General features: G+C 35.4%; 2 protein-coding genes and 1 pseudogene across 2 annotated transcripts; 2 read left to right on the forward strand and 1 right to left on the reverse strand.

The window, feature by feature from the left end:
- Nucleotides 1–352: 352 nt before the first annotated feature.
- On the forward strand, nucleotides 353–7,982 carry LOC132304119 (uncharacterized). Its single transcript, XM_059801670.1, has 15 exons — nucleotides 353–1,264; nucleotides 1,361–1,422; nucleotides 2,386–3,408; nucleotides 3,533–3,599; nucleotides 3,704–3,766; nucleotides 4,809–4,872; nucleotides 4,967–5,060; nucleotides 5,133–5,216; nucleotides 5,313–5,402; nucleotides 5,537–5,564; nucleotides 5,819–6,346; nucleotides 6,432–6,493; nucleotides 7,130–7,239; nucleotides 7,317–7,404; nucleotides 7,490–7,982. Exons 1-15 carry the CDS (start codon nucleotides 829–831, stop codon nucleotides 7,802–7,804), a joined length of 3,114 nt encoding a protein of 1,037 aa, XP_059657653.1. The 5' UTR covers nucleotides 353–828; the 3' UTR covers nucleotides 7,805–7,982.
- A 6,285-nt stretch (nucleotides 7,983–14,267) lies between these two features.
- On the forward strand, nucleotides 14,268–17,132 carry LOC132304120 (bax inhibitor 1-like). The gene is made up of 6 exons (XM_059801671.1): nucleotides 14,268–14,480; nucleotides 15,064–15,207; nucleotides 15,317–15,408; nucleotides 16,210–16,396; nucleotides 16,512–16,667; nucleotides 16,794–17,132. The coding sequence occupies exons 1-6, from the start codon at nucleotides 14,364–14,366 to the stop codon at nucleotides 16,842–16,844; spliced, it is 747 nt and encodes a 248-aa protein (XP_059657654.1). The 5' UTR covers nucleotides 14,268–14,363; the 3' UTR covers nucleotides 16,845–17,132.
- Nucleotides 17,133–20,628: 3,496 nt separating this feature from the next.
- Nucleotides 20,629–26,464, reverse strand: LOC132304121 (phosphatidylinositol/phosphatidylcholine transfer protein SFH8-like; annotated as a pseudogene).
- Between the last annotated feature and the right edge of the window lie 13 nt (nucleotides 26,465–26,477).

Raw genomic sequence — 26,477 nt, forward strand, 5'->3', positions numbered from 1 at the left:
GAGCCCTCTTGTCAGGTGTACGTGGCTTGTGAGGTGTTCCGTATCATGAGATGAATTAGTTTCACTCGTAAAATGTGGTAATACCTCATGTGAAATGAAAAAAAAAAAAAAAAAAAGAAAAGAAAAAAAGAGAGTTAAATTTCACACTATAATTATGCATATAAAATAATTTCATCAAATCTTTTTACATAATATACAGACAGTCTTACCTTGCTATAAATTTTATTTTTATTTATTATATATATTTTTTGAAAATAAAATTTGTTTTGTTTGAATTAGGAATTGCAGTTGTCTCATTGTGCAAACCATCTTTCTAGTTGTCATATTTTTAGTAATCTTTATCTTAAACAGATTCAACAAAACCTTGTCAGATAAAATTTAGTTTGGAACTTTGAATAACTGCCTAAATTTTTTATGGATTATTATTTTTAATTAACAAAATTTAAAGAATCATTAAAAAAAAAAGAATGAAAAGAAAAATCCTGTAATAATAGTATAGTTATTGACATATTTTAATAATTAAGTAAGGGCGATTTCAAAAACAAATCCTTACCAATTGGAGCGGTATGGCATTCTTCAAATCCACTTAAAAAACAACTCTGAATAGAATTGGCGGGAACTCCGCACGTGCCAATTATCAAACCCTACACCAGTCCCCTTCGCGCTCCTCTCTCTCTCTCTCTCTCCAAATTGATAACATTTCTGCAAATCTTCCACATCTATCTCCATAATTGAAACCCTACCAGCAACTTTCTCTCTCTAATCTTCTTCTCCATTTTCACCACTCACAGATCCTAACTCTCTCTCTATCTCTAGATCTGAACCTCCATGGAAACTCAACTCACAAGCTCAGAACTCAGTGGAGTGACCAACACTGAATTAAGCAAAGCCTGGCACATCCTCTCTCTCCTCCTACGAATTTCCCGTCCGGCTCGTCCGGTCGAACTCGCTTCTCGATGCAATTTGTTCTCCGCATCGCCGGATTTCGTCGAGTACCTTTGTTCAATCCCTATTTCACCACTCTTCTTGACCAGTGATCTCTTTGTCACGCCGTCTCTAGTTGCATTTGCAGCTTTTGGGAACTTTTTATCGAATTTTAACCTAATTGCGGCATTTCTGCCTCCGATAGGGTTCGGATTTCGTGGCCGAAAGAGAATGTGGGAGGAGGTCGTGTTAACGTATCATCGAAGGCGGAAGAGGCCGAAATTGGATTTTGAATGTCTACCGGTAGCCAAAAAAAGAGTTTTTTTGCATACTGCGGATGGTAAGAAAACTGATTTTTTTATTAAAAAAATATTAATTATTTTCTGCACTTTCGAGCTAATTTTTTCAGTGGATTGCTGTAATGTCTGATTTTCAGGGGACGAAGAAGATCGAATTGTGTTGGCTTTGCCTGACAGGATTCAAACTGCCTGTGCCAAGGTAATTTTACAATTTACCTTTATATACTTATGTAAATATTATTTTAAGTAACCACAATTATATTTCTTAATGAAGTTGCTTCTGATTAATTATTTGATATAGGACAAGCGAATTGATTGATCTACTTGAGTCAATACTATATACTAGAATGTATAAAATGTTAACTAATCAGTTTCATTTCTTTCAATTGACATCTAGATCTGGAAAGGAATGAGTCCCTTTCTCAGTTGAGATTCCTTGCCTTAGTGATAGTAGACTGTGATACTGGAAGCTAAATTACTGAAAATTTTCAGAATACAAGTTGAATAAGATTTCCAATTGCTTTTTTTTTTTTTTTTTTTTTTTGTCAATTTGAAGATTTATACATTAATCGTTGACAAATAACCCTTTTTTCACTGCAAGCACAACAGTAATGAGATTTTCCAATACGATTGTGAGGATCTATATGTCCTCAAGACCAGATGGAGATTCATTCAGCTGGGAATCTCCAGTTCCTATCCTCTGAATGACGGTCAACATTTCTTGAGCTTCAAAAAAAAAAAAAAATCTATAGAGTGATGATATGTCAGTATGTGTAGTAGTTTTTTTTTTTTAGCTTCCAGTGAGTAAGCAATGCACCCACCCATTTTGCTTGGGCTTTTCCTTGACATGTTTAGTTTACCGTCTTTGGTAAACACTTGTGTGTTAAAAATCCATAACAATACACTTCCGTATAATATTTAGAACCTGATATTAAGTGGAATCTCTCTCCCTCTCTCTCTCTTGCTGTGTAGGTATGAGACATACATGGCTTGCTCTAATTTTAAAATATATTTTTTTCCTAACTGAACTTTTTATATTTATAAACCAATGACTTTCCTGATATTAGTTCTGAATCCTCATTAGTGATCTTATTACATATTATTGAAGCATAATTGCATCTTTACACTTTTGGATTGCTGTTAAATCCCACCATTCATGCAGGTAAATTTTCATACAGATGATGGAATGTGCAGTAGAATAAATACACAGCCAGGTGAGACATCAGTCATGGCGGTCGACTCTGGGAATCTAAATGAACTGATGGTCAGAACTTCCTTGCTTATCAACTCCAAACCTGTTGAAGATGAAAGCAAAAAGGATACAGATATGTTTGTTAACAGGAAAGAGCATAAATACGTATATACACCAGAGTATCACCATGGATTTTTCAGTCCTGAAAGATTTCTGCATGTACACAATTCAATAGCAGCAGAAAAAATAATGGCATTTAGACCTCATTCAGAACCATCTCTTTTAACTAATGTTACAGAAAATTCAAGTGTATTGAGAGAAGCTCCAATGGATAGGACAAATTCTACAGGTAGAATTAATATCAACACATTATCTTGTCTAGAAGTAGATGAGCAAATAAGAATCTCACCGGTGGAGGCCGAGAATGTTCATGCTCTAGAAGTAGATGAACAAATAAGAATCTCACCGGTGGAGACCGAGAATGTTCATGCTTGTAAAACTACAAATGTCAGAACAGTTGAAAGAATTGTGGAAGGCCGAGAAGAACAGTTAACTGATTGCTGTATTTTTTGTCTCCCTACTAATTCTGCTGAAGTGGACGTGCAACCTAAGGATGATGTTAAAAGAATGAGCAGATGTGATGATATGATGCCATCTCTGCATAGAGAAAAAACTACAGTACATATGGAGAGTCAGGCTATGCTTTCAGCAGCTGTGCTCTCTGCTGGGGAGAGGCAACTCACGGACCCCACTGCCAAATTGAAGGCTGTTCAGAAAGATGCACTAAATCCTAGAACCGGAGTTTATCACAGGACACCAGAGAAGAGTAAGGCTATTGGTGCTATTACAGAGCAGCAGCAACGTAGAAGAAATAAAAATCCAATTTTTGCGAAGCAGATGTTAAAGCAGAATTGTGACCGGAACATGTATACTAAAGAGAATAGGGGAAATTCTAAAGAAAAAAGGGATAAATCTCTCTCACATACTCTCAATGTAAGTTTCAGTTCTGCAGTAAATATGTTACCATATTTCATACTTGAGGTTTTAAATTGTTTTTAGTTGCCTTTCTACTATGGATATTCTGTCTTAATAATTTAAAGCCGTTGGTACTTGCTAGAACCAACTGGAGCCAAAAGCGCTACCAAACTTTGAATCTTTTGCTGTAGAGGAGGAAGAAGGTTCAGGTATCAAGGCTTTGATTAAATATTCGTTTTCAGTTACATCTTTGGTGATTCATTTGTCATCACTTGAATTCAATGACCTCATATTCTCAAACCTAAATATGCAGGTGGTTATGGCACAGTTTACAGGGTGCAGAGGAAGAATGATGGTGTAACATTTGCTATTAAATGTATGGATGACAAAAGTTTCATATACTCTATAGCTTTTTGCGCTTTTTTTTTTATTTTTATTTTTTTATAAAGCTGAATATTTGGGGAAGTTATGTGATGCGTAGTTATGATGACCTTGCCTATGGTATAGATAACCTTTTGCTAGAACCTTTTATAGGTAGAAATTTTGAAGGTCATGTCTAGTACTATGTTTTCATAATCATTTACCCTGAGAAACTGCAATTCTTTAAGTGTATAAATAATGCCATTTACAACTTTTTTTTATTTATCAACTTAGCTGATGTCCCATTGTTGACTATAATTTTTGTCCTACATTGGTTAGAATAACTCAGAATTCATATGAAAAGAAATGATCACTTGATCGTAGGATTCCAACGATTCTTTTCTTTTTCCTATATAATCTTAGCAGTCAAATTAACACTGTATAAATCACTATAGTAACAGCTTTATTGGTTCCTATATGACATCAACATTGTTTTATCAGTCTTCTTTTCTATATAAAAATTGTTCAATTAACAGCAAGAAGTGTATTTTACTCGTTTTTAAAACCAAATAGTCAGAGCATGTTGGATTTAAATATTGGAAAAATGCATTGATGATATTCCTTATAAACTATGGAATCATTTAAAAGTAATTTATACTTGCAAGTCAAGTCAAGCCATCCAATATTTTGTCTCATTGGGATATTAAATTGTCGATGACAAAATTTTAACAACATTGCTTTTCATAGACACATGCCATATAATTTTACTGAGACATGTTTAAAACCAAATAATCAAATTATATCACTGATTGGTTGTATAAGTGTACCAGCATTTTGGAAAATTGTTTTGAATAATGTTGGAAAACGTCACTCATTTTATTGATACTTGTAATGTATACTTGTGTCCTTGTTTGTTTTGATTTTGTCTATTAGCTTCTGTTGTAGCAGTCACTTTGTAAGATCAGAAAATGACCAACACTGTCTACATTTAAAACCCTGATATATTGTTATTCTGGAGATGATTACCTGATATTAAAAGGCATTTTAATGGCTTCCAGGTCCCCATGCAAATGCTAATAGACACCATGTTCACAATGAGCTGAAGATGTTGGAACGATTTGGGTAAGGATCCTGAAAAGGTTAACTTAAAGAATTTGTTATATTGTTTCATCAAGAAGATTTGATCTTGAATCTGCAAGTTATACTTTGAATACAGGGGTAAGAACTTCATTATAAAATATGAAGGTTCTTTCAAGAGTGGAAATTCTGATTGCATTGTTCTAGAGCACGTTAAGCATGACAGGCCTGAGGTAAATATTGGACCCCTCAATGGCTTTTTTCTTATTTTCTTTCACTGATTTCAGTTTTGTTTTGACTTCTAGGTCTTAAAGAGAGAAATAGATGTTTTTCAGCTCCGGTGGTATGGCTATTGCATGTTCAGAGCACTTGCAGGTCTACACAGGCAGGTAGAAACTATACCAAGAGTTGATATATATTTCTGTGGACTATTATGCTCCTTTTCATAATTAATAAAATTCAAGTCTTTCTTTTCTCGCTTGCAGGGAATAGTTCATAGAGATGTTAAACCTGGCAACTTCCTTTTCTCTCGTAAGGTCAATAAAGGTTATCTCATAGATTTTAACCTTGCTATGGTGAGTAATATTTCCTTAGATTTATACCATGCCCTTCTGATTAGCCATCAATTCTTTCTTTCAAATTTTTTTTTTTTAACCAATGCATAACTGATGGTCCATTGTTTTGCGCTTTCCTCTTATCTTTTGCACAGGATTTGCATCACAAGTATGGAACCTCTGGTAAGCATCCACTTCTATTTTAGTCTTTATATAATTTGTATACATTGTCATTTTTTTGAGTTACAAAACAACAGGTTTATTCACCTAAGCTTTGGTGCTTTACCTAGCAGAAAATGTAAATCGACAATTGGCAGTAGGATAGCCTGCTTAAATATGCTCTTTTGTTTAATTCTTTCCATTGTGAAGTTTATCTGGTTTCTCTGTAACATGATCCAAGATCTGGATTGATGGAATTAATTTTTATAATTTTACAGACAAATCAAAGTTGGGCTATGATATGAGCTTTGATCATGTTCCAGTTCCCCGGCCGAAATCTCTTCTTTCTGCCAAAAGTACAAAGCTTCTGACGGCTAATTCTTTGGAGGCAGTCAATCAGGAGGCACGAAAAGGCCCCAGGTCACGTGTGTTGCCCAATAACCTGAAAAAGAAGGCTGTGGACCAGAAAGAAATCTTAACTAACCTAAGTAATAGAAATATGGTTAAAAGCCAAGGCGCAGATGGCTCTGGGATAACTTCAGCAAAGGATGCAACGAGTGCAAGAACTCCTTCAGCAGAAAGATTTAGGGAACCAATGCCATGCCAAGGTAGAAAGGAGCTGATTAGCCTGGTGCAGGAAGCATTGCAGGCTCCAAATCATGAAGCAGTGAGTCGTCCAACTTCTAAGAGAAAAAGGGTTGCTGCCCCTCCTGGAAAAGTGGATAGAAAATTTGTTTATCTTACCCCAATGCCATTGCATTGCACTGGGATTGCCGTTGCCGGTGCTGGCTTACTAACAAACAAAGGTGTGTTTCCTATATTAGGTGAATTATGACTTAATATACAAACTTATTTTTTATTTCAATTTATCATGTTTTATTTTGTTCCTAGGGGATGGAAAGAACAAGAAAGAAGGTCCTTGTGTTGGAACCAAGGGCTTCCGAGCTCCAGAGGTAAGAAATTGTAATCATTTTCACTTTGTTTCTATCTATTCTCAGGACTTCATTTTACTCTCACAACTCCACTAAATTGTTGCTTCATAATTTATTGGAGACTCAGGTATTAAGATGCTACCTGAAGAACAACAAATTATGTTATATAATTATCTTAAAACATTATGATTTGAAATTGTTGGACCTTGATATCAAATTTTGGGCCCATTCTCTAATAGTTTTTGCTTTTGGAGTAACTGGTAGTTTAACATGGTATCAGAGTTTTGTATCTGGGAGTAATTGGGTTCTAGTCTTCATCTCAGCATTTCTGGGTGCTTAATATGCATTGTTAGGCTCATTATCCAACAGCTTAAGCTTTAGAAGTAATTGGTATTTTAATAGAAATATTTTTCCAAATAATTATTTATCCCTTTTATTGTGGAACTGATAATTATTAACACTGACAAAACCATTCGGGAAGCACGTGAATAAGTATCAAAATTTTACCTTAATGAGGATGTAGGAATCCAAATAACAATTAGTTCTGGATTCCAAGAGCATAGAACTTTCTTTTCTTGAGCCTTACATTTTATTCAAGTCCCTCTAGGCAAATCATGGTACTTCAGCCATTAACCTCGTTTTCGTGACTTTGAGCAGGTATTGTTCAGATCCCAATTTCAAGGCCCCAAGGTTGATATATGGTCTGCTGGGGTCACCTTACTCTACCTGATGGTTGGAAGAACACCCTTTGTTGGCGACCCCGAACAGTAAGGAAGCTTGCTCTTTCGATACATTTGATGCACCATGATTTCATTCTTGCCAACCTTGTTACTGTTGTTGGCAGGAACATAAAGGACATTGCAAAGTTGAAAGGCAGTGAAGATCTTTGGGAAGTGGCCAAGCTACATAACCGCGAATCCTCATTTCCAACGGTTGTCATCACATAAAACTAAAACCTGTTTGAGTTCACATTGATTAAATTGCTCCCTTTTATTGAAGAGAACTACTCTGTCACAGGAACTCTTCGACATACAATCCTTGCCATCTATGAAATTGAGAGAATGGTGCGAACAAAACAGCAAAAGACCAGATTTCCTCAAGACCATACCAAGACCGCTCTTTGATCTCGTGGACAAATGCTTGACAGTGAACCCGAGATCGAGGATAAGTGCAGAGGAAGCACTTAACCATGAGTTTTTTGCTCCATGCCATGAGGGGTTAAGGAAACAGAGGCTGCTTAGGCAGGGGCTCAGCTCGGACTCAGGAACTAGCCATCTTTTACAGAGTCAGACTTTTGAGGCTTCTCATGAACAACTTCAATCAGCTTCCTAGAGGTTTGTTATTTACCAAATTGTTGTGAATGTTGTAACTGTTAGTCATGATGACTTAGAGTTGTAATAGTACTTGAATCAAGTCAAGGTACGCAATTAGGCATAAACATGTGCTTGGTCCTCAAGAAATAGAGTGGCCAGTGTAGAAATTTATGTGGGATATAAACATACCTTATATACCTGCTCAGAACTTCTATAATATCTTATATTCAGCAACAAGTAAAAAAATAGCTTGGAACTAAAAAAAAAGCTTGGAACTGATAATGAATTTTTTTTTTTTAGTACCACCTAATTTGACAACGACTAATAAGGTTTGGACTCTGATTGACCCAAACTAGCAAGAAATAAGGTGTAAGAAAGAGGTAGCAAGTGGCAACTACTTAAATTTCCTTATATACTTGATCAAACAAATGTAATTACAGGTATGTTTTGTTTGGGACTATGGATTTGATGGCTTGAATATGGAATTGAATGCAAATTAATTAAAATTTTGAAAAATTGAATGCAATTTAATTAAAATTTTGTAGTAAATTTTAAATTTAAAACCCCAATACAACGTTATTAAGAAAAAGTCAAATATCATTCAGATTTTAGTCAGAAGGCTTTATAACAAAGGGGAATACTTTTTACAAGGGTTGAGGATCCAACCGATTGGGAAGAATCACAATCTAGTGATTAATTATGAAAATTCACAGGAGAGCTCTTATCGTGGATAATGAAAAAATTATTAGTTATTACCGTTATTGATGCAAGGATGTATGAGAATTATTGGATCAAGTGGGGCCCCTACTACAGTAATGATCCAATAATTCCTATTCATCTGTTGCACTAATAACCATTGCAATTAATAATTTATAGTAAATAACAGGAGCAAAGGATCCAAATACCTGTTTATGTCTCAAGAAAATATAATTTTTATTTCAGAAGTATATACAACGACCTCTTAAAAGTTAAAAAGTGTCCAGTAAATAAAATTAACTCTTGTTATGTTATTTGAATTCAGTCCAGTAAATCGTGAAAAGAGAAAACAATTTCATGATAACAAAAGATTTTTAATAAATTAGATTATTTATTTATGTTAATGAAAACATAGTACAATTGTTAAAAATATATATACTTTAGGTATGAAATTGGATATTTTATTTATTCAAGTAACATTTCAATCTTTTTTTTTTTTTTTTTTTTTTTTTTTTTTTTCTGAAAAAAGAGAAAAAAACAGCCAATCAAGCCCTCTTATTTTTTCCAAAAATCAATTAGCTTTTTTACATATCAATTTCACTATAAACGCCCAAAATAATAGTTTTTTTTTCTTAATAGGAATAGAAAATTGAAATTACATCGATAACTAATAAAAAAATAAAATGAGGCTGTTATAAATTTTATCAACCTTGACTCCAATTATGTTCAACCAATCAAACATCTATTCATCTTATATACTGATTCAGCAATTTGAAATTGATTGTAAAAATTTAAATGAAATAATATTGTCTTCGACGGGTAGGTCACTTTCAAATGCCAAAATGAGAAAATTATTTTTTGTCAACCTTTTAACTCAACAATAATTCTAAAAAATATTAATAAGAAGAAAATTGATAAAAATAGTAATTGATTTTTAAAACTGAGTAAGCAATTGAAAATTTGAAATACGATGAACAGGAAAAAAAAATATTTTATTACTTATGTTTGGTATGCGGGAATGGAATGGAATGCAAGTGGAAATGGAATGAGAATGGAAATGGAATTGAATAGCTATTCTCATTCTCTTGTTTGGTTGTAAATATGAAATGTATAGGAATATAATGATAATAACCATTTTAGTGTTTGGTTTGACCAATTTAAAATTTAGAATGGAATAAATTTCAAATTGAGTTTTCCAAAATATCCCTGTTAGTAAAAACTAAGTAAAATTAACAAAATGACATTGTTCTAAAAAAATTTAAAAATAAATGGAGGTAGTGGTGATGGTGGATGGTGGTGGAGGTGAAAAACGATAATGGTGTAGGTGGTGGTGTTGGAAGACGGCAGTGTTGGTGAAAGGTAGCAGTGGTGGAAGGCGGTGGCAAGAGTGTTGGTGGTGGTTGAAGGAGATAGTGATGTAGGTGGCGGTGATGGAAGCCAATGGAGGTGATTGTGGCGATGGTGGAAAGCAGTGGAGGTGGCAGTGGTGGCGATGGTGGTCGTGGAAGGCGGTGGCGGCAGTGGAAGTCGGTGGTGGTAGAAGGTGTTGGAAGGCGATGGCGGTGGTGGCGGCAGCGACGGTGGTGGTGGTGGTGGCGGCGGAAGGTGGTGGTGGCGGAAGGTGACGATGGCGGTGGTGAAAGGCAGTGGCGGTACCGGTGGTGATAAAAGGCGGCAGTGGTGGTGGAAGGTGGCGAAAGGTGGTGGGGGTGGTGGAAGGCGGTGGCTAGGGATGTCAATTTTTACCGCCCCGCCGGGGCCCCGCCCCGTCCCGCCCCGTTAATAACAGATATGGGAACACTTGTTATACCGTTGGGGCGGACATGGATACAAATTTTGTACCCGTCGAGGGTTACGGGGCTGGTAAGGGTTCAATATACATATCCTAGGGGCCCCGCCCCGCCCCGCATATAACTATATATATATAGTAATAAGTTATTTTAGCGGCTTACCTAATTACCCATCTCTTATAATCCTAATTTGGGATGTAAACTTGGTATTAAATTTGCTTTTGTTTTGGTTATGGTGGAAGTTGGAGTTTAGAACTTCTTGTGATTTGGTTATATTAAACTTTTATTTTTGTTTATTATGTTCTCTGAATTATGTTATGTGCATGTTATTTATTTATTTATTTATTAGGATACATAATTTTATTTATGTTGTGTCATTCCTAGGCTTTGCACATTTAAATAGCAGGAGTTTAAGTTCCAAAAAGTGGGAGAAAAAAAATTGGTAGTGGGGCGGGCACGGGGGCACAGTATTTCCTAACGGGACGGGGTTAGATATGAAAATCCAACCCGTCGCGGGTCTTGGAGCGGGCATGGACTTGACAAAAATTAAAAGGGGCGGGGCGGGATTTAGAGAAACCCGCTCCAAACCCGCCCCATTGCCATCCCTAGCGGTGGCGGCGGTGGTGGTAGAAGGTGGTGGGAAGCGATGACGGTGGTGGTGGCGAAAGGCGGCGGTGGTGAAAGGCAGAGGCAGTAGTGGTGGTGGAAGGCAGTAATGAAAGGCGGTGGCAGTGGTGATGGTGGAAGGTGGTAAAACGTGATGGCGGCGGCGGTGGTGGTGGCCATGGTGAAAGGCGACGACGATGGTTGAGGTAATGGAAGGCGATGTCGGTGGTGAAAGGTGGTAGCGGTGGCAGTAGTGGAAAGCGGTGGGTAGTGGTGAAAGTTGGTGGTGGTGGTAATGGTGGTGGTGGTGAAAGGTGTAGGTGGTTGTGGTGGAAGATGGTGATTTTTGGACTTGGAACATGAGGATATTTTGGGAAGTTGATTTTTAAAAAAAAATTACTTGGGAATGGAATGACAATTTCATAGATTTAGTTGTGCAATGGATTTTCATTCAAATAGAATGGCCATTCCCATTTTAAATTGCATACCAAACAAAGGAATGATTGGAATGAGTATTCCATTTCATTCTATTCTTGCACCAAACGCAATAATAGTGTAATAGTTCTTATTGAACACTACTATTTAGAATTACGTAACAACCCTAATTCGAATATTATGACATTACTTTATTGAGAATTTTTATTATTTTTATTATTATTTTTTTTAATATTATGACATTACTTTATTGAGAATTTTTATTATTTTTATTATTATTATTTTTTTATCCTAAGTAGTGAGTTTGACATATTTAATTAATTTTCATCTCCGTTGTTTAAATTTTTGGGCAATTTGCATCACACCCTCTCAAGATTTGAGTCAACACCATTCAACAATTGGTCAATGCACTGGTTTATACTGATACCTAAAGTTTCAAAAGTCATATTTACCTGAAGTTGTTAATTGATAAAAATAACCTTAATTCTGTAACCCCTCTTACCCACCACCGCCATACCCACACACCACCACCGTCACAGCCACAACCACCACATCCCGCCAGACCCGCCAGACCCATATAACACCGTACAGTGGAGGCAACTGCATGGGAAGGCTGTGGGTATCAATTCCGGTGGGTAGTTAGACCATTGAAATGATTCATGATGGAGTCTACTTTGCACACCGCCACAGCCACAGCCACAACCACCGCCCACCGCCACACCCACCGCACGTCGTCACACTTACAACCACCGCACGCCGAAACACACTGCCACAACCACCGCACACCGCACATGAAAAATGCCACACCCACCGCCACACCAGCACAGCGCAACACCCTCCACCACCCACACAACGCCACCACAACCACCGCCACCCACACAACGCCACCACAACCACAGCTGTAACCACACACCTATACGCTGCTCGAGCAAGATCTAACCCTACCTACGGTGAAATTACTGGCGGCGAAGAGAAGAACGACGATGCACACACCATACGCACTTTTACACTCTCCATGGGCCACTGCGCGTAGATCTAACGTGCACACCTTTTTCTTCAACAATTCCAGTCTTCTTCACCCTTTGCGATCATCCCCAACTCTCTAACGCCGTTAAGCATCAAAGACGTCGCTGTTATCTGTTTTCTCTACATCATCAACACCACCAAGGACCAAAGACGCCGCTGTTATTCTTTCCCATAGCTCCGCTGCCCTTTGCCGCCTCAGCCTCCGCCTCTACGACCTTGACTCCCTCTGCATCCTCTCCCTCAAGGCCAAACCCCAAATCTCTGCCAAAATCAGCCGTGTTGAGGAGGACGAAGAGCAAATCGACCATGTACGTCCTCGGCCATGCTTGCGTTGTCGAACCTTGGAGGATTAGGGGTATTGTGTAGGGTTTGAGAGAGAATGTAAAATAAATGGTATTTTAGTCCTTTAAAATTTAGTTTATTGCGTTATATTAGTAATTTACACTTTGTATGTATTTATTATTGACCAAGTTAAAGATTAAAATAGTCATTTTCTCGGGTTGAGAGGGCGTGTGTGAACACTTTTGAAACCTTAGGGAGTGTAGATGTAAACTAATGTGTTGATCGATCCCTGAGTGATATTGATTCAAACCTTAGAGGGTGTGAGTGTAAATTATTCTAATTTTTTTTCTTTTCTTAATTGACAAGTAAGACCTTTCTAGAGGAAGTAAATTACCTACAACCTGTTCTTTGCAATAAATTGACAAGTAGAAAAATATTATCTTCATGGTGACATGGCATAAATTGATTGGTTGTGGTGACACGCCGCTCAATTTTTTTAAGCCTATGTGTATCTATTCCATGGATCTCAATTTTCAATTCTTGTCATTATAGCGTGAGTCAACCAATGAATTTGTCTCCAATAATCGCGAATTTTCCAGAAAGACCTTTCCATTTCCGTAAGTGCCCCTCTTCTACACAACCACTGACACCAATTTCGGATCCGGGTACAACCGGATGTTCACCATCCACTATGACTCAACCCGGCATCTAACTAGCAAACCACATTATTTTAAGGAATAAAAACATAATACTTATTTTTTAATAAAAGGAATATTTTCACAACAAATTCTTTAGAAAAAATGAACGGGATTCAAGCGTATTAAGCTGAGATCTGGGACATGTGAATTCAATTCATAACCAATCAAATAAGCATAAATTCAATTGAAAATATTAGTAAAGAATTTATTAAGACTCTGTTTATTTCGATGTAAAATATTCTTTGTGAAAAATATTTTTCTTTTTCAAGTAAAATATTCTTTTATTTTTACTTTTTTTTGTGTTTGGCAAATGTCTATATCGAGATTGAGGTCGAATCTATCTGGCGGGACAAATAAAATATCTTGTCGAAAAGTGATAAATAAGTTATTTTTATTAAATTTTAATATATTTTTTCTTTGTAAATATTTTATGACAACCAAACATCATAAAAAAAAAAAAAATTTTTTTGAAAAGTATTTTATATCCAAACAAACAAAGCCTAAGTATTTGTGAAAACTTGGTAGTTAAAGTTTAATTGCACAATTGGGCAAGATTCACTTAAGAAAAAGCCATAAACTTGGAATAATTATTTATTTAATCAATCTATCTTTAATAATAAAGTTTTCTTATTAATTTGTTCAAATTAATAAATGTACTTAATTGAATAAAATTTTATTTGAAATGAAATATTAAATTGAATTATCAAACAACATTATTTGTTTTTTTCTTTTCTTCTTAGGGATTCCATAAATTCGGTTCTCAAAAAAAGAAAAAGAAATTCCAATCCGGGTCAGACAATTTGGGACCCAATACTAGAAGGATAGATTCGTCAATTTGGGGTCCAATAAAAAATAAAAATTTAAGATGCCTTTTTGCCGTCAGGTAATTTCGCGGAAAAGATCATTCCTGAAAAAGCTACACACACACACATATATATATACACACACACACACGCATAATAGTCATATCCATTGCGTGTATTGTCTTGTTTCTCTCTGAAAAAGCTTTCGTTTTCTTTGTGTAATTCTTTCGTTAGACACAGCTATGGACGCGTTCTCTTCTTTCTTCGATCCTCAAATGGGCTCTCGTAACAGTTGGAGTTACGATTCTCTCAAGAACTTCCGCCAGATCTCACCCAAAGTTCAAACTCATCTCAAACAGGTTCTCTCTCTCTTTCTGTTTGGTTTCTGAGAAAACTAAGGAGATAACAAGGGAAAATTAGGATGGGGTTACGAAATTTATGTATGTTTGTGTTAGATCTTCGCTATTACTATTTAAAAAAAACAAAATCCCTAAATTAGGCGAAAAATTTGTGTTTTTGGCAAATCAATTAAAGGAGAATTAGGGTTACGGACCTACGGTGAATATATTTGGAATTTTGGCTTTTCGAATCTTAATTTTTCTGGAGTTGGGTTTTCCGATCAATAATTTTCAGTAACATGATTGTCTGGTTGAACCTTTTCGTTTATCATATTTCTTTGAACCAAATAATTGTGATTTCGTAAGTTGAATGTGATTATTGATTGATATGAATTAGGCGTTCTTGATTGATAGCCTTAATTGACTAGGCTTTGCTTCTTTTTCTTTTTTCTTCCTGATCTCAGTATTATTATTTTTTATTTTTTTGCGTCTGAAGTGTTTGTTAATTATGTAAATAATTTTCCCATTTTACAAAATTTTCTGTATACACTCTTCAATTGTTTCAATTTTAGGTATTTAATTTTCTGTTTGTTTGATTTTGCAGGTTTATCTTTCATTATGTTGTGCCCTGGTAGCTTCTGCGGTTGGAGCATATCTCCATATCCTCTGGAACATTGGTGGCCTTCTTACTACGCTCGGATGCATTGGTTGCATCGCTTGGCTTCTCGCGACTCCTCCTAATCAAGAGGTAGTTTACCTGGTTTTGCTGTGTATGTTACATTACATGTGCAAGAATCAAGATCTTTATTTATAATTCTCTCTTGGTTTTAATTTGTGTCATTTATCGATCTGCGCAGCTAAAAAGGGTTTCACTTCTCATGGCAACAGCAGTTTTTGAAGGGGCATCTATTGGTCCTCTGATTCACTTGGCCATTGAAATTGATCCAAGGTATATATATATAGAATATTTCTACATGTGGTTCTGTAATTTGTATAGGCTGTGAGGCTTGCTTCTCTGTGCTTCAAATTATCAGATGACATGACTTTGATTCTTCATGCGGTTCTGTAATTTGTATAGGTTGCGAGGCTTGCTTCTTTGTGCTTCAAATTATCAGACGACATGACTTTGATTCTTCATGCTTCCAAATATAAGACTTGTTTGTTACGTTTGCGCACTGTTTTTCCAGTAATACTAGTATTTACTTGTTTCTGCAATTTGTTGGTAGCTATATTGCTGTTTCTTTTGGAGGTGATGGAATTTGTATCTAAAGTCTTTGCTGTTTGAGGTTGAATTTCTCTTTTTTTGTAATTCCCTCTTGTATGTGGCTAGTTTTTAGACTATAAATCACAGCTACATTGTTTGGATAATCTGTACTGGTGTAGGTATTTTTTGTATTATTTTCTTCACATGGTTCTGTAATTTGTATAGGTTATGAGGCTTGCTTTTTTTTGTTCCAAAGTATCTGATAACATGACTTCACTTCTCTATGCTTTCAAATATATGTCTAGTTTAAACTCAAGTAATACTAGTAGCATTTACTTGTATCTACAATTAGTTGGTAGTTTATGTTTTGCTCTTCCATTTGGAGGTGATGGGGATTGTATCTAAAAACCTTTGCTTTTTGAGGTTGAATTTATCTTTTTCTGTAATCCTCCTTGGCATGTGGGTAGTTTTTAGGTTACAAAATTACGTCTGCATTGTTTGGATAAATTTGTGCTGATGTAAAAAATCTTTCCCATCCCATTCCAGCATTCTGATCACTGCATTTGTGGGATCTGCGGTGGCCTTCGGGTGTTTCTCAGTGGCTGCAATGTTGGCAAAACGTAGAGAGTTCCTTTACCTGGGAGGTCTTCTTTCTTCTGGTCTCTCCATCCTTTTCTGGTTGCAGTTTGCATCCTCCATCTTTGGGGGCTCTACAGCGATCTTCAAGTTCGAGGTTTGAGATCATAATCACTTTCTTCTTGTTTAACATTCTGTTTTCGTAGTCAAATTTTAAGTGCAAGTGTTCTGATCGGTTAACCCTCTGTTCTGATTAATGCCACTTCCTGCAGTTGTATTTTGGGCTCTTGGTTTTTGTGGGCTACATGGTAGTGGATACCCAGGATATAATTGAGAAGGCACATCTTGGGGATCTCGATTACGTGAAGCACTCTCTGACTCTTTTCACTGATTTTGTTGCTGTCTTTGTCCGAATCCTTATAATCATGGTGAGTAATGGGACAAGAGTTTCACTGGATAAGCCAACTGTTGTACTCTTATATCATATAATCTTTCAGCTTGTGCCAATCGCTATTGTTCTTCTATGGTTAATTTATTTATTTGTATGAGTGCAGCTGAAGAACTCGTCCGAGAAGGAGGAGAAGAAGAGGAAAAGGAGGAACTAAATTTGGAGCTTGGCAAGCAAAGGAAGCATCTTTGACCAAGGACTCTGTAGATTTGTTCTTTTCTTTCGGGACTGAAGTACTGTCAATACTTGAAACTCTAGGTTATTCGGAGGGGCTATGTTTGGGTTTGGGTTTGGGTTTGGGTTTGGGTTTGGGTTTGCGTTTGCGTTTGCTTATGGGCTCAATGGTAGTAAATGTATGAATTCAAGTTTGCAAAAAACATGACATGTTAACATTTCACTTTTTTTCTAATATGAAATCTCTCTATTGGTCGGGAGTTGTGATTGATTCCGAGAATTTTCAGGGGGTGTATAACGCTCCATGTGCAATCTTTTCTTAAACCCTTTTATTTAGAGTTTTTTAAAAATTATTTTATTTTATTTAAATATATTTTTATTTAATAAATAAATAAATAGGTAATTTGTGTTAACCTTCCACTTTTTGATTTTTTCCTTTTCTTTTAATCACATGTAAAACTTTGTATGCTATGGCATTTGCGGCACCATGTAGCCTATAAATGCCCTTTCTTGCGTTCATTCCAAAACATACTATTTGCCTGACATGGTCGTTGTGGAGCCAGATTAGTATCATGGTCCAATAGAATGTCCTTTCTGTGAAGATGCAGATAAAAGGTAATAGTTTAATGGGCATGACATTTACTGAAACACTAAATTGAGAGTTTTTATAGAACTGTTAAAAAAAAATCTTTTTATATCAATTAGTAATTATTTTTTGGTGGATATCAATTAATAAATAGTGGTAGTTTTAGAGAAATTATTTTATTTTTTTTAAATATATTTTTGTCCAATTAATTTTTTTTTAATAAATTTTTTTATATTAAATAGATAAATAGATAATTTGTGTTATTAGAAAATAAAATATTTGATTTGTGTTAGAGTTTCGTAGAAATTATTTTATTATTATTATTTTTTTTTGCTTTTTTCTTTTCAACTTTGACTTGTAAAATTTCCTTTTTGTGTTTTTCTATCTAACTTTACATTGTAAGATTTCTTTTTTGGCATTTCTATCAAACATTGATTTGTAAAATTTCTTTTTTAAATTGAATTGAATTAAATTAAAGAAATTTTATTACACTCAGGTATTTTATTGGCTATACACACACACCATGTCATAAGGTTTGAATACTTGTTGGATTGTAGCCCGTGCCTCAGCAAATAATTAGTATGTCTTTGTCCCTTTCTTTATGACTTCTTCGCAAATAATTAATATGTCTTTGTTCCTTTCTTTATGACTTCTTCGCCTGCTGGTTTTTTTTTTTTGTTTTTTGGTCCTTTTTTTTTTATACTCTGCCCACCTACACTTTGTAGCATGTACGAGCAGAGGTGGAGACCTTGTGTGCCCAGGGAGGACACATGTCCTTCCTAATTTAGCCTCTCACTATAAAATATAGTAATTTTTATTTTAATTTATATATTTATAATTTTTTTTTTTCTATAATGCCCCCTAAAATTTTAAATTTCTAAAATTATTTTATAATTTATTTTTATTTTTTCCTTTTGCTCTTAATATTTCTTTGATTTCTTTAAAAAAAAAAAGTTAAATTTTCTTCTTTACTCAAACTCATATTTTTTTTTTTTGATTTTCCACTTTTTCTTCTTCTTCTTCTTATTAAATTATTTTGGCCCCCTACTTCTTAACATTCTTCTTTTTGTACTTAAGAATGATGTATATAGTGATTTAGGAAAAAAAAAAAAAAAAATGGTATATAATTTTTTTTTATTCTTTTTATTTAAATTATATATATTTTTACGCTGCGCTCCCTCTGAATTAAAATCCTTCCTCCACCCGTGTACTAGTATAGAGTGATACAGAATCATCATATCACGCAAAAGGAGAGAATCACCACCAACTTTTGTTTTCGTAATGGCTTATTATTATTATTATTATTTTAATCGGGTAGCTTTCAGATTCATACAATTCATAATCACCATGCACTCAAAACAAAAACACAAAGCATTCATCTTGAAAATTCACAATATCAACTTTCATTGTTTCTAAACTGATGCATCAACTTTCATTATTTCTAAACTGTCTTTATTTTTCATGTATGCGTGCAAGCATAATTCACCGTCTGGATTTACTACTATATTTGAGATACTATATTTGAGATTGTTTTAACAAAATTGATTATGCTTGCACGCATACGTGCAAGCATACTATATTTGAGACTGTTTATTCATCATTTTCATTGTGTTTTGGTGTATCAAATCGGTGTCGGATTTAGAATTGGAATAATAGTTTACAATTTTAACAAAATTTCTTAGGATTTTAACTGAATTTTTTATTTTTATTTTTATTTTTAATTCCGGCCAATTTAGTGCTTCCAAACATAATAGTAATGTATCACGATTCTATTTTAAGTTTAAGGATAAATTACACCAATCTCCCCCAAAGTTTGGCATAATTACTAATGATCAATATCAAACTTAAATATTTTGTTAAACTGACCTCCCCAGTAATGGATTGGGCATGGACGTTATATTCTAAAGTGATTTTACCGTTTCATCCCTCATATTTTATTGTTAAAAATGATAAAATATATGAGTATATGAAATTACCATTTTGCCCACATAAAAAAAACTCCCTTAGGCAACATTTGTAAACGTTTACTGTACTCACGGTTTTTGCAGGCGGATTTTACAAAAGGGTTGAAGGTGGTGAGTGATATCCATGTGTAATCCTCTATTATTTTGTACGATTTTACAATCTATTGGAAATTTTGTATGATCTTACAATCTATTGGAAATCTTGTTATCCATGGATAACTCCATGATTTTGGGCGAACTATTGCCAACACTGAAGTCATGTTTGCTACGTGGGTAATTGTTTTATTTCTAACCCTTTTCCCTTCAGATCCCTCAATTAAAAACGAAAGCTTTCTATTACATGTCGTATTCAAACACAAGGGAATAACAATGTAGCAAAGTATTGAACTTTGAAACAAATTGAAGAGCTTTTGGAGATAACAAAACCCACTTCGATTGAGAGATCCTCTGTTCTGATCGTACTGTGACAACTTCTATGAGCGAGTGTGAGACGCTACGGGTGTCACCATTCTACATCAATAGGGGAAGGTGAAGGTGAAGGTAAAGTGTTATATGTAGGTTCAACACCCTTATATGACACAACACATTTTAAAACCGTGATGATCGTATTAAGCGTGCTAACACTGGAATAATAGCAGAATGGGTGACTTCCTGGAAAATTCATCCTAAAAGTCTGGTCCAAATACTGAATTTCAACCGACCGCAAAACCCATATGATAAAAGTCATCCTCAATTTTTTATTTTTATATTTTTAGCTGTATTTAAACTCAAGTTATTACAAATCACTATATTGAAAACTTAATGGATGTCCCAATTCATTGTACATGATCAACCTAATGACAACATATTGGATGTCCCAATTCAATTATTTCATTTAAATCCTAAAAGCAAGATTTTAGGGAGTTTAAAAAGAAGTATCGACACAATCACAAGTTCTCATGTGCAAACTCAGAATGGAATCTACCTATCACGGCTTAGCAACGAATTTTTTAAAAAGCTTCCTACTCATTTCATACATTTCAGAGACCGTTTGGAGTTGAATAGAATCACAACATACATTCGGGACACAAGGAACATATAGAAACGCACGATTTCTCAACAGTCAATGTGTATTAAATCTCCATAGAAAGTCTCGTCACATCATTATAAAAAACAAATCTTTCGCAAGAGTAATAGAATTCGTGCATGCCGAACATGTACGGTAAAGACACTCAAGCAGCCAAAGACAACAACCAACCTCACATATTGCCTCCCTCGTTCACATCCGCTCACATCTTACCAGCAAAACTTCTTTTTCTGTTTAACATGCATTGAGAAACACATCAGTCAGAAACTTCTACAGAAAAAGAAAACAAATCTTTAAACATGAAGAGAACGCTTCCACACACACACACACACACACACATATATATAAGAGGAAGGTTTACATATCAACTCACCCGAAATTTAGCTTGTTCTTGACTGTCTATGTCAACAAGAAGATCCTCTTGCCTCATCAAAGCCTCATGCAGAGCCTGCTCACAAAGAAGCATAATTGCAATCAAACTACATTTGTATGCATAACACATACTTGACAATGTACAATAATGCATGCACAATGACAACCACAACTCGAAGGAGAGTCAACGTGTATATTAATTTGAAGGTAAAATTTACAGTGAAATGAAAAGAAATTTACAGCGATCAATCAAAACTGTGAAAGCAATATTTATTGCATGTATAGAAAAGGCCAAAATTATAAAAGTCGCATCAACATGAAAACCCTCTCAATATTCCCGACAATCAACAGCTACAGGTACAGTATATTTTATATTTACATTACTTTTACATGTTGAATAAACAGTCTCAAATATAGTACTTCGAAACTATGCAGTCATGTTTTCAGATTGTTTCAGACAATACGTGACTTAAAACTAAGTGAAGCATAATAGCACTAGTATATAAAAACAAAAGAAAATAGGAGCAAATTATCCTTACTAATTAAGAATAATAAGAGGAGAGAATAGAAATGAAAATGCATTGCACTGCTTTTAGATCAATAACTATACGAGCGAGTTATATTGACCAAGCCAAGCCTCCACTGCATAATACTATCCGGTGACAAGGCTCAGCAGTGAATCAATAACTTTTACGACCGCAGCAAACACAAAAATATAATAGGCTATACTGTCTACCTTTTTAGTTGCAATTATCTCTGCTTCAAGGGCATCCACACGGCAAACGGCGGCATTCAGAAGTTCCTCTTTTTCACAAGGCATCTCTGATGGCCTTGCTTGAAGTATATTGACTCTTTCTTCAAGTTCACCCAGTCTTTTCACTACAGAGGAGAGTAGTTCTGCCTCGGTAAATGATGGAGTTGGTGAAGGGGGCCGAAAATCCTCCTTGGGCGGCACATCAAAGGGAAGTTCAGGAATATTTTGGTCATGAACAGATGACGTCTCGGGAGATTTCTTGGTTACACGGCGTGCCACTGAATGGAAGAGCGTGAAAAGGGTCATGAAGAAGGCCATAAGCACTGCAAAAATCCGAGCACGAAGCCCTTCTGGTGCCTTCTGAGTTTCAGGCAGAGGAGATGTCCCTGCCATGGATTTTTTGAAATCAAAATTTTAAATCTGTCATATAAAACACCAGATTAATATTATCGTGTTAAATAGGAGCAACAATACCAGATAAACAAATAAAAGTTTCAGTTTAAAGCTAAAAGGTGGGCAGGAACACTCATTGCATCTTATTGCCAAGTTATGGTGTTGTCCGAAATACATATGAACATAAAGGTTCTGTAGTGGGTGTTCTCTAAGTAACATAACCAAGATGAGGTTTTCATCACACATAATATCCAAATTAAGCATAAGTCAGAAGAAAGGACTATCACCCTAAAATGTCAATTTATACCAAGTCCCCACTCGACCTCGTGGGGTGGGGGGTTGAATAAGTCTTCCAAAAACCTAATGGCCAAAGCTGAAATTCAAATTTTAGAACTTCTTTAAAAAAAATGAAAATATATATATATATATATATACACACATAGTAATAGAAGAGCAAATAAAAAAAAAATTACAAAAAAATTAAAAACAAACAAACAGAGAACAACATATAGATTTACATGGAAAACCCCGTGGGAAGAAAAACCACGGAACCCTAGACCAAACATATTAAGTCCACTATGAGAAATGTAACACAACCTCAGATATCAAATTCTAATCCCATAAAACCACTTAAGCTACTGTAAATCCAAACTTATGCTAGGCGATTTATCTCGAACTCATTTTCTGTCGATCTACCGATCCGTTAAAGAATGCAATCTCCTTTTCTTTTGTGATTCATCTCTATTGATTGCTATCCAACCAAAGTCGTTTTGTTTTGTGTGTCTTGAAATATGCTCTCAAATGAACATACAACCTCAGTGAATTCACATTACAGTATGTAGACACTGAAAAAGGGGACATATACCACAGCGAAGCAAGATTTGCTTGCCTCTTCCATCGAGCATCAACAGCCTTGTCAACCATAGGAACATATTCGTCATACCCTGAGAAGCTAGCAGCATGGCTTAACTTTCCAATAACCTTAGCCTGTTTACGGATGCATCTTAATAACGCAACAGCTGCCACAATAATTTAAAAATTGTAATATATTGACCTATAAATGACAAAAGTCAAAACAAACCTCTTCACGAACAGGAGTCAACCGAAGATGTGAATAACTCCTCATGGCTTCAGGGGAAGCAACATCTTCAGCTTCAGATCCTGATTCGGCAGTGGATGTATCACTGTTTTTCATCTGTATCAAAGCAAAACAATTGTATAACAACCAAAACTGAAAATAGATAAACATGAATGCATCCAAACAAACTGAAAGTAACTGAGGAGGCCATACCATTGAATAGTGTGGCTTGGCATAAGCAGCAACCTTCTCCTCACTGTTTAGAATTTTAACAACCTGTCTGGCACGCCTTGCATCCCCATTACGAACCATCTGCAACATAATTGCCCATATAAAGAAATTGTTCTCAATTAAAGCAAACATGAGACCTAACTTGTCAAGTGAAAAGCGCAATAAATATTTCATTGTGTTTGCATCACTTAAGATAAAACCAACAAAGGTCCTAAAGCCAGTCAGTACCTTTAATATTTCTGGGTTTTTCCATGGCCCTTTATCAGAACGAAGGCACCCCCCTTGATCTGAACAGGTACAGCTGCCCCCAAGGAAATCTGGCAACTCACTGTACAAGCACCGCAAAATTCCATAAGTTTTAAGATAGATTAATGCAGTTACAAATGAGATATAAGTAAATAGCATGACAATTAGAAGGGGCATTTATGATCAGACTAGTTCAGAATAAGAAATTAGAAATGCGAAAAAATTACCTGGCATCAATTATTTAAAGCAATGTGTTCTGGTACTCGTTTCCAAGAAACTAAGGATAATTAAAAAAATGGATATGATTAATGTGAATGGGCTTATAAAATTATACTGAAATGCATGCTTTCAGAAGAAAAAGAGAAAAAATTCACATACATGAATCTTGGAAGTTGGTCTGGCATCTAGAAAATTTAAACCCTTTACAACACTCCACAGCCTCCTAAAAACGAAACCAACATTGATGATAAACATTTGGTGGAGTGTCTGTAGCATTAAGTTGATACACCAAATCAACATCGAAACTTAAGCAAGATATCATTAATCAAGTTAAGAATGACATCATTAATGAAGTTAAAAGAAAATAAGATTACTTCAGGGTAGTTGTCACTGTCAATCTTGTTGATCGTCTTAATAAGCTTCACTACCGTATCGCTCAAAGTTCTCAAACCCTGGACCAATAACAATGAAAGATATAACCAAACATAAATCAACAAAAGTATACATACTGTACCAAAATGTATACATTTAGTGTCCAGTAATTATGAAAAAGAATACACAAGATAACATACAATGCCTTGGATATCTAGAATTGTTGTGGTTGAATCTATGTGTCTCTTTGCGGCGATGGTACAAGCTGGAAACTTAATTGCAAAGCTTTTCTCAAACTCCCGGACATGGTATTTTACATAGCGATCCATGGTTGTAACTTGCATAAGTTTCTTAGGAACAACTTTTCCTAATCTTTCTATGTAGACTGGTCTTCCCTCCTTGTCAATGCCATGATAACCATGGGGGTAATACTTCCAAACTTCATTCAACTCATTAAATTCAAAATCCTGATAAAAATACCACCACAGTAAGCATATTAGATTTTTCCTTTTTATTTTTTGAAAAAGAGGATGTGAAAGTTGAGATGACAAATGCCACAATGGAAAGAATTAGCTTAAACCAGGGCCTGAAACAACATGGAGACCAACCAGCACAGTTAAGAAAATTATAAATTTAATTACCTCCATAATAGTGTCGGCACCAAAATCTTTCCTCCATTGAATCATATTAGCCCACATATGTTTTGATCCTTCAATGTCAAACTTCCTTGCTTTCAAGAATCTGTAAGTAATGTAAGTAATCAAATAAACTGTCACAAAAATGAATTCCATCATGAAAGTGTTCCACATCCTTTCAGTAAAGATAAAAGAATACTGATCTAACACTCTGTAGAATACTAAAATTGATCAATCAAAGTATCAAACCTATTAAGCAAAGAATAAGAACTGTTTTCACATTATCATATGTAAAAAGAGCTCAAACATAACAATCTCATTTGTAGGTGAAATCGTATTTTTAAAGAATAAAGCAATCAAGAGTAACACTCTTGACAGCATTGACGAGCCCTCTCATTATCTTAGTGTCCTTCTCGATCTAGAAATATAAAATTTAGCACTTGTTTTGATAGCATTACTTTTTATAAAAATACCACAACAAAGAAGAAAGATATTCAATGATACCAAAGAAACTCTAAATTGTACAACGAAAAAGAAAAGCTCCAGAGAAAGGCAAGAAAAAACCAAAGCAACGTAGGAAGACAAGTAATGGTAGAGGTTATGTGTGTCGGGCGCGGGTATGAATCAAGTGCCAGACATATCAAATTCCTACAACGGAATTGGGGGGTTTGTGGGAGATGGAAAGGTTATTCCCCATTATGTTGCCCACAACTATTGAATCAGAAAAAACAAAACGTAGATATTGTAATGGTTCCCACCTCATAAGGTTAATAAAAAGAAAATATCAAAATACGACCAACAAAAGTGAAATACACATTTTCAATTTCCACCAATATAGGATAGAGTACCTTAACATCACATGATAGTCATCATGTTTTTCAGGTAGCAATTCATCCAATACCAGTACTTGTCGAAATGCATCAACGGCCTGCAGCTCTTCTGCATCACGAATGTCCTCAATTGGGACCGAACTAACTCGACCATTACTCTTTCTTCTGCTCTTCTTCTTGAGAGAGTGTTTGAACTTGGTAGATGCATTAATGGCTTTCTTTTTCAGTGAACCAATTCTTGTCCTTCTTTCATCCTCTGAGTTTTCAAAATCAGATTTTCTTTCTCTTCTCTCATCATCACCAGAGGAACCCTCAAAGCCTATCACGTGGAAGGGAAAAAAATGCAGATGTGATAAATTATCAATGACTTGTATGAAGCCTCAATGAAGTATAATTTCACTAAAGTACGAATTATTTCCCAACACAATAAACTATTATTTACTGTTAAGCTCAAGAAAACTTCAGTCAGTCCAAGTTACGACTGTTTCTTGGATAGTTTCTGATGATAAAGAGAACAGAGCTGCAAGGTTCCAACAATGATAAATCAGCTTAAACCCCTGAACGAATGCCGAGGGTTTATGCATCCTGCCTAACTTCAACTATCTGACTAAGCCATATCAAAATAAGTAGAATCATTGTATGACCAAGCTTCAGTTGTGTTAAAAAGGGTACAACCACTACTACCTACTACATAAAATATCAAAGAAAACCCTAACTCTGTAAACTAAATAAAGCTCCATTACTTCCTACATAAAATATCCTACATAAAATAAATTCTTGAAGAATAGAAAGCACTCACAAGGCCTCGCGAATCGATCCAGTGGTCCCGACATCTCTCTGTCTCGACAACTATTCACCAAATCTCGACTC

Source organism: Cornus florida, unplaced genomic scaffold (genome assembly GCF_030987335.1).
Source record: "Cornus florida cultivar Cherokee Brave unplaced genomic scaffold, ASM3098733v1 CherokeeBrave_3.0.0_Hap2_Chr04, whole genome shotgun sequence".
In the NCBI taxonomy this organism is placed as follows: Eukaryota; Viridiplantae; Streptophyta; class Magnoliopsida; order Cornales; family Cornaceae; genus Cornus; species Cornus florida.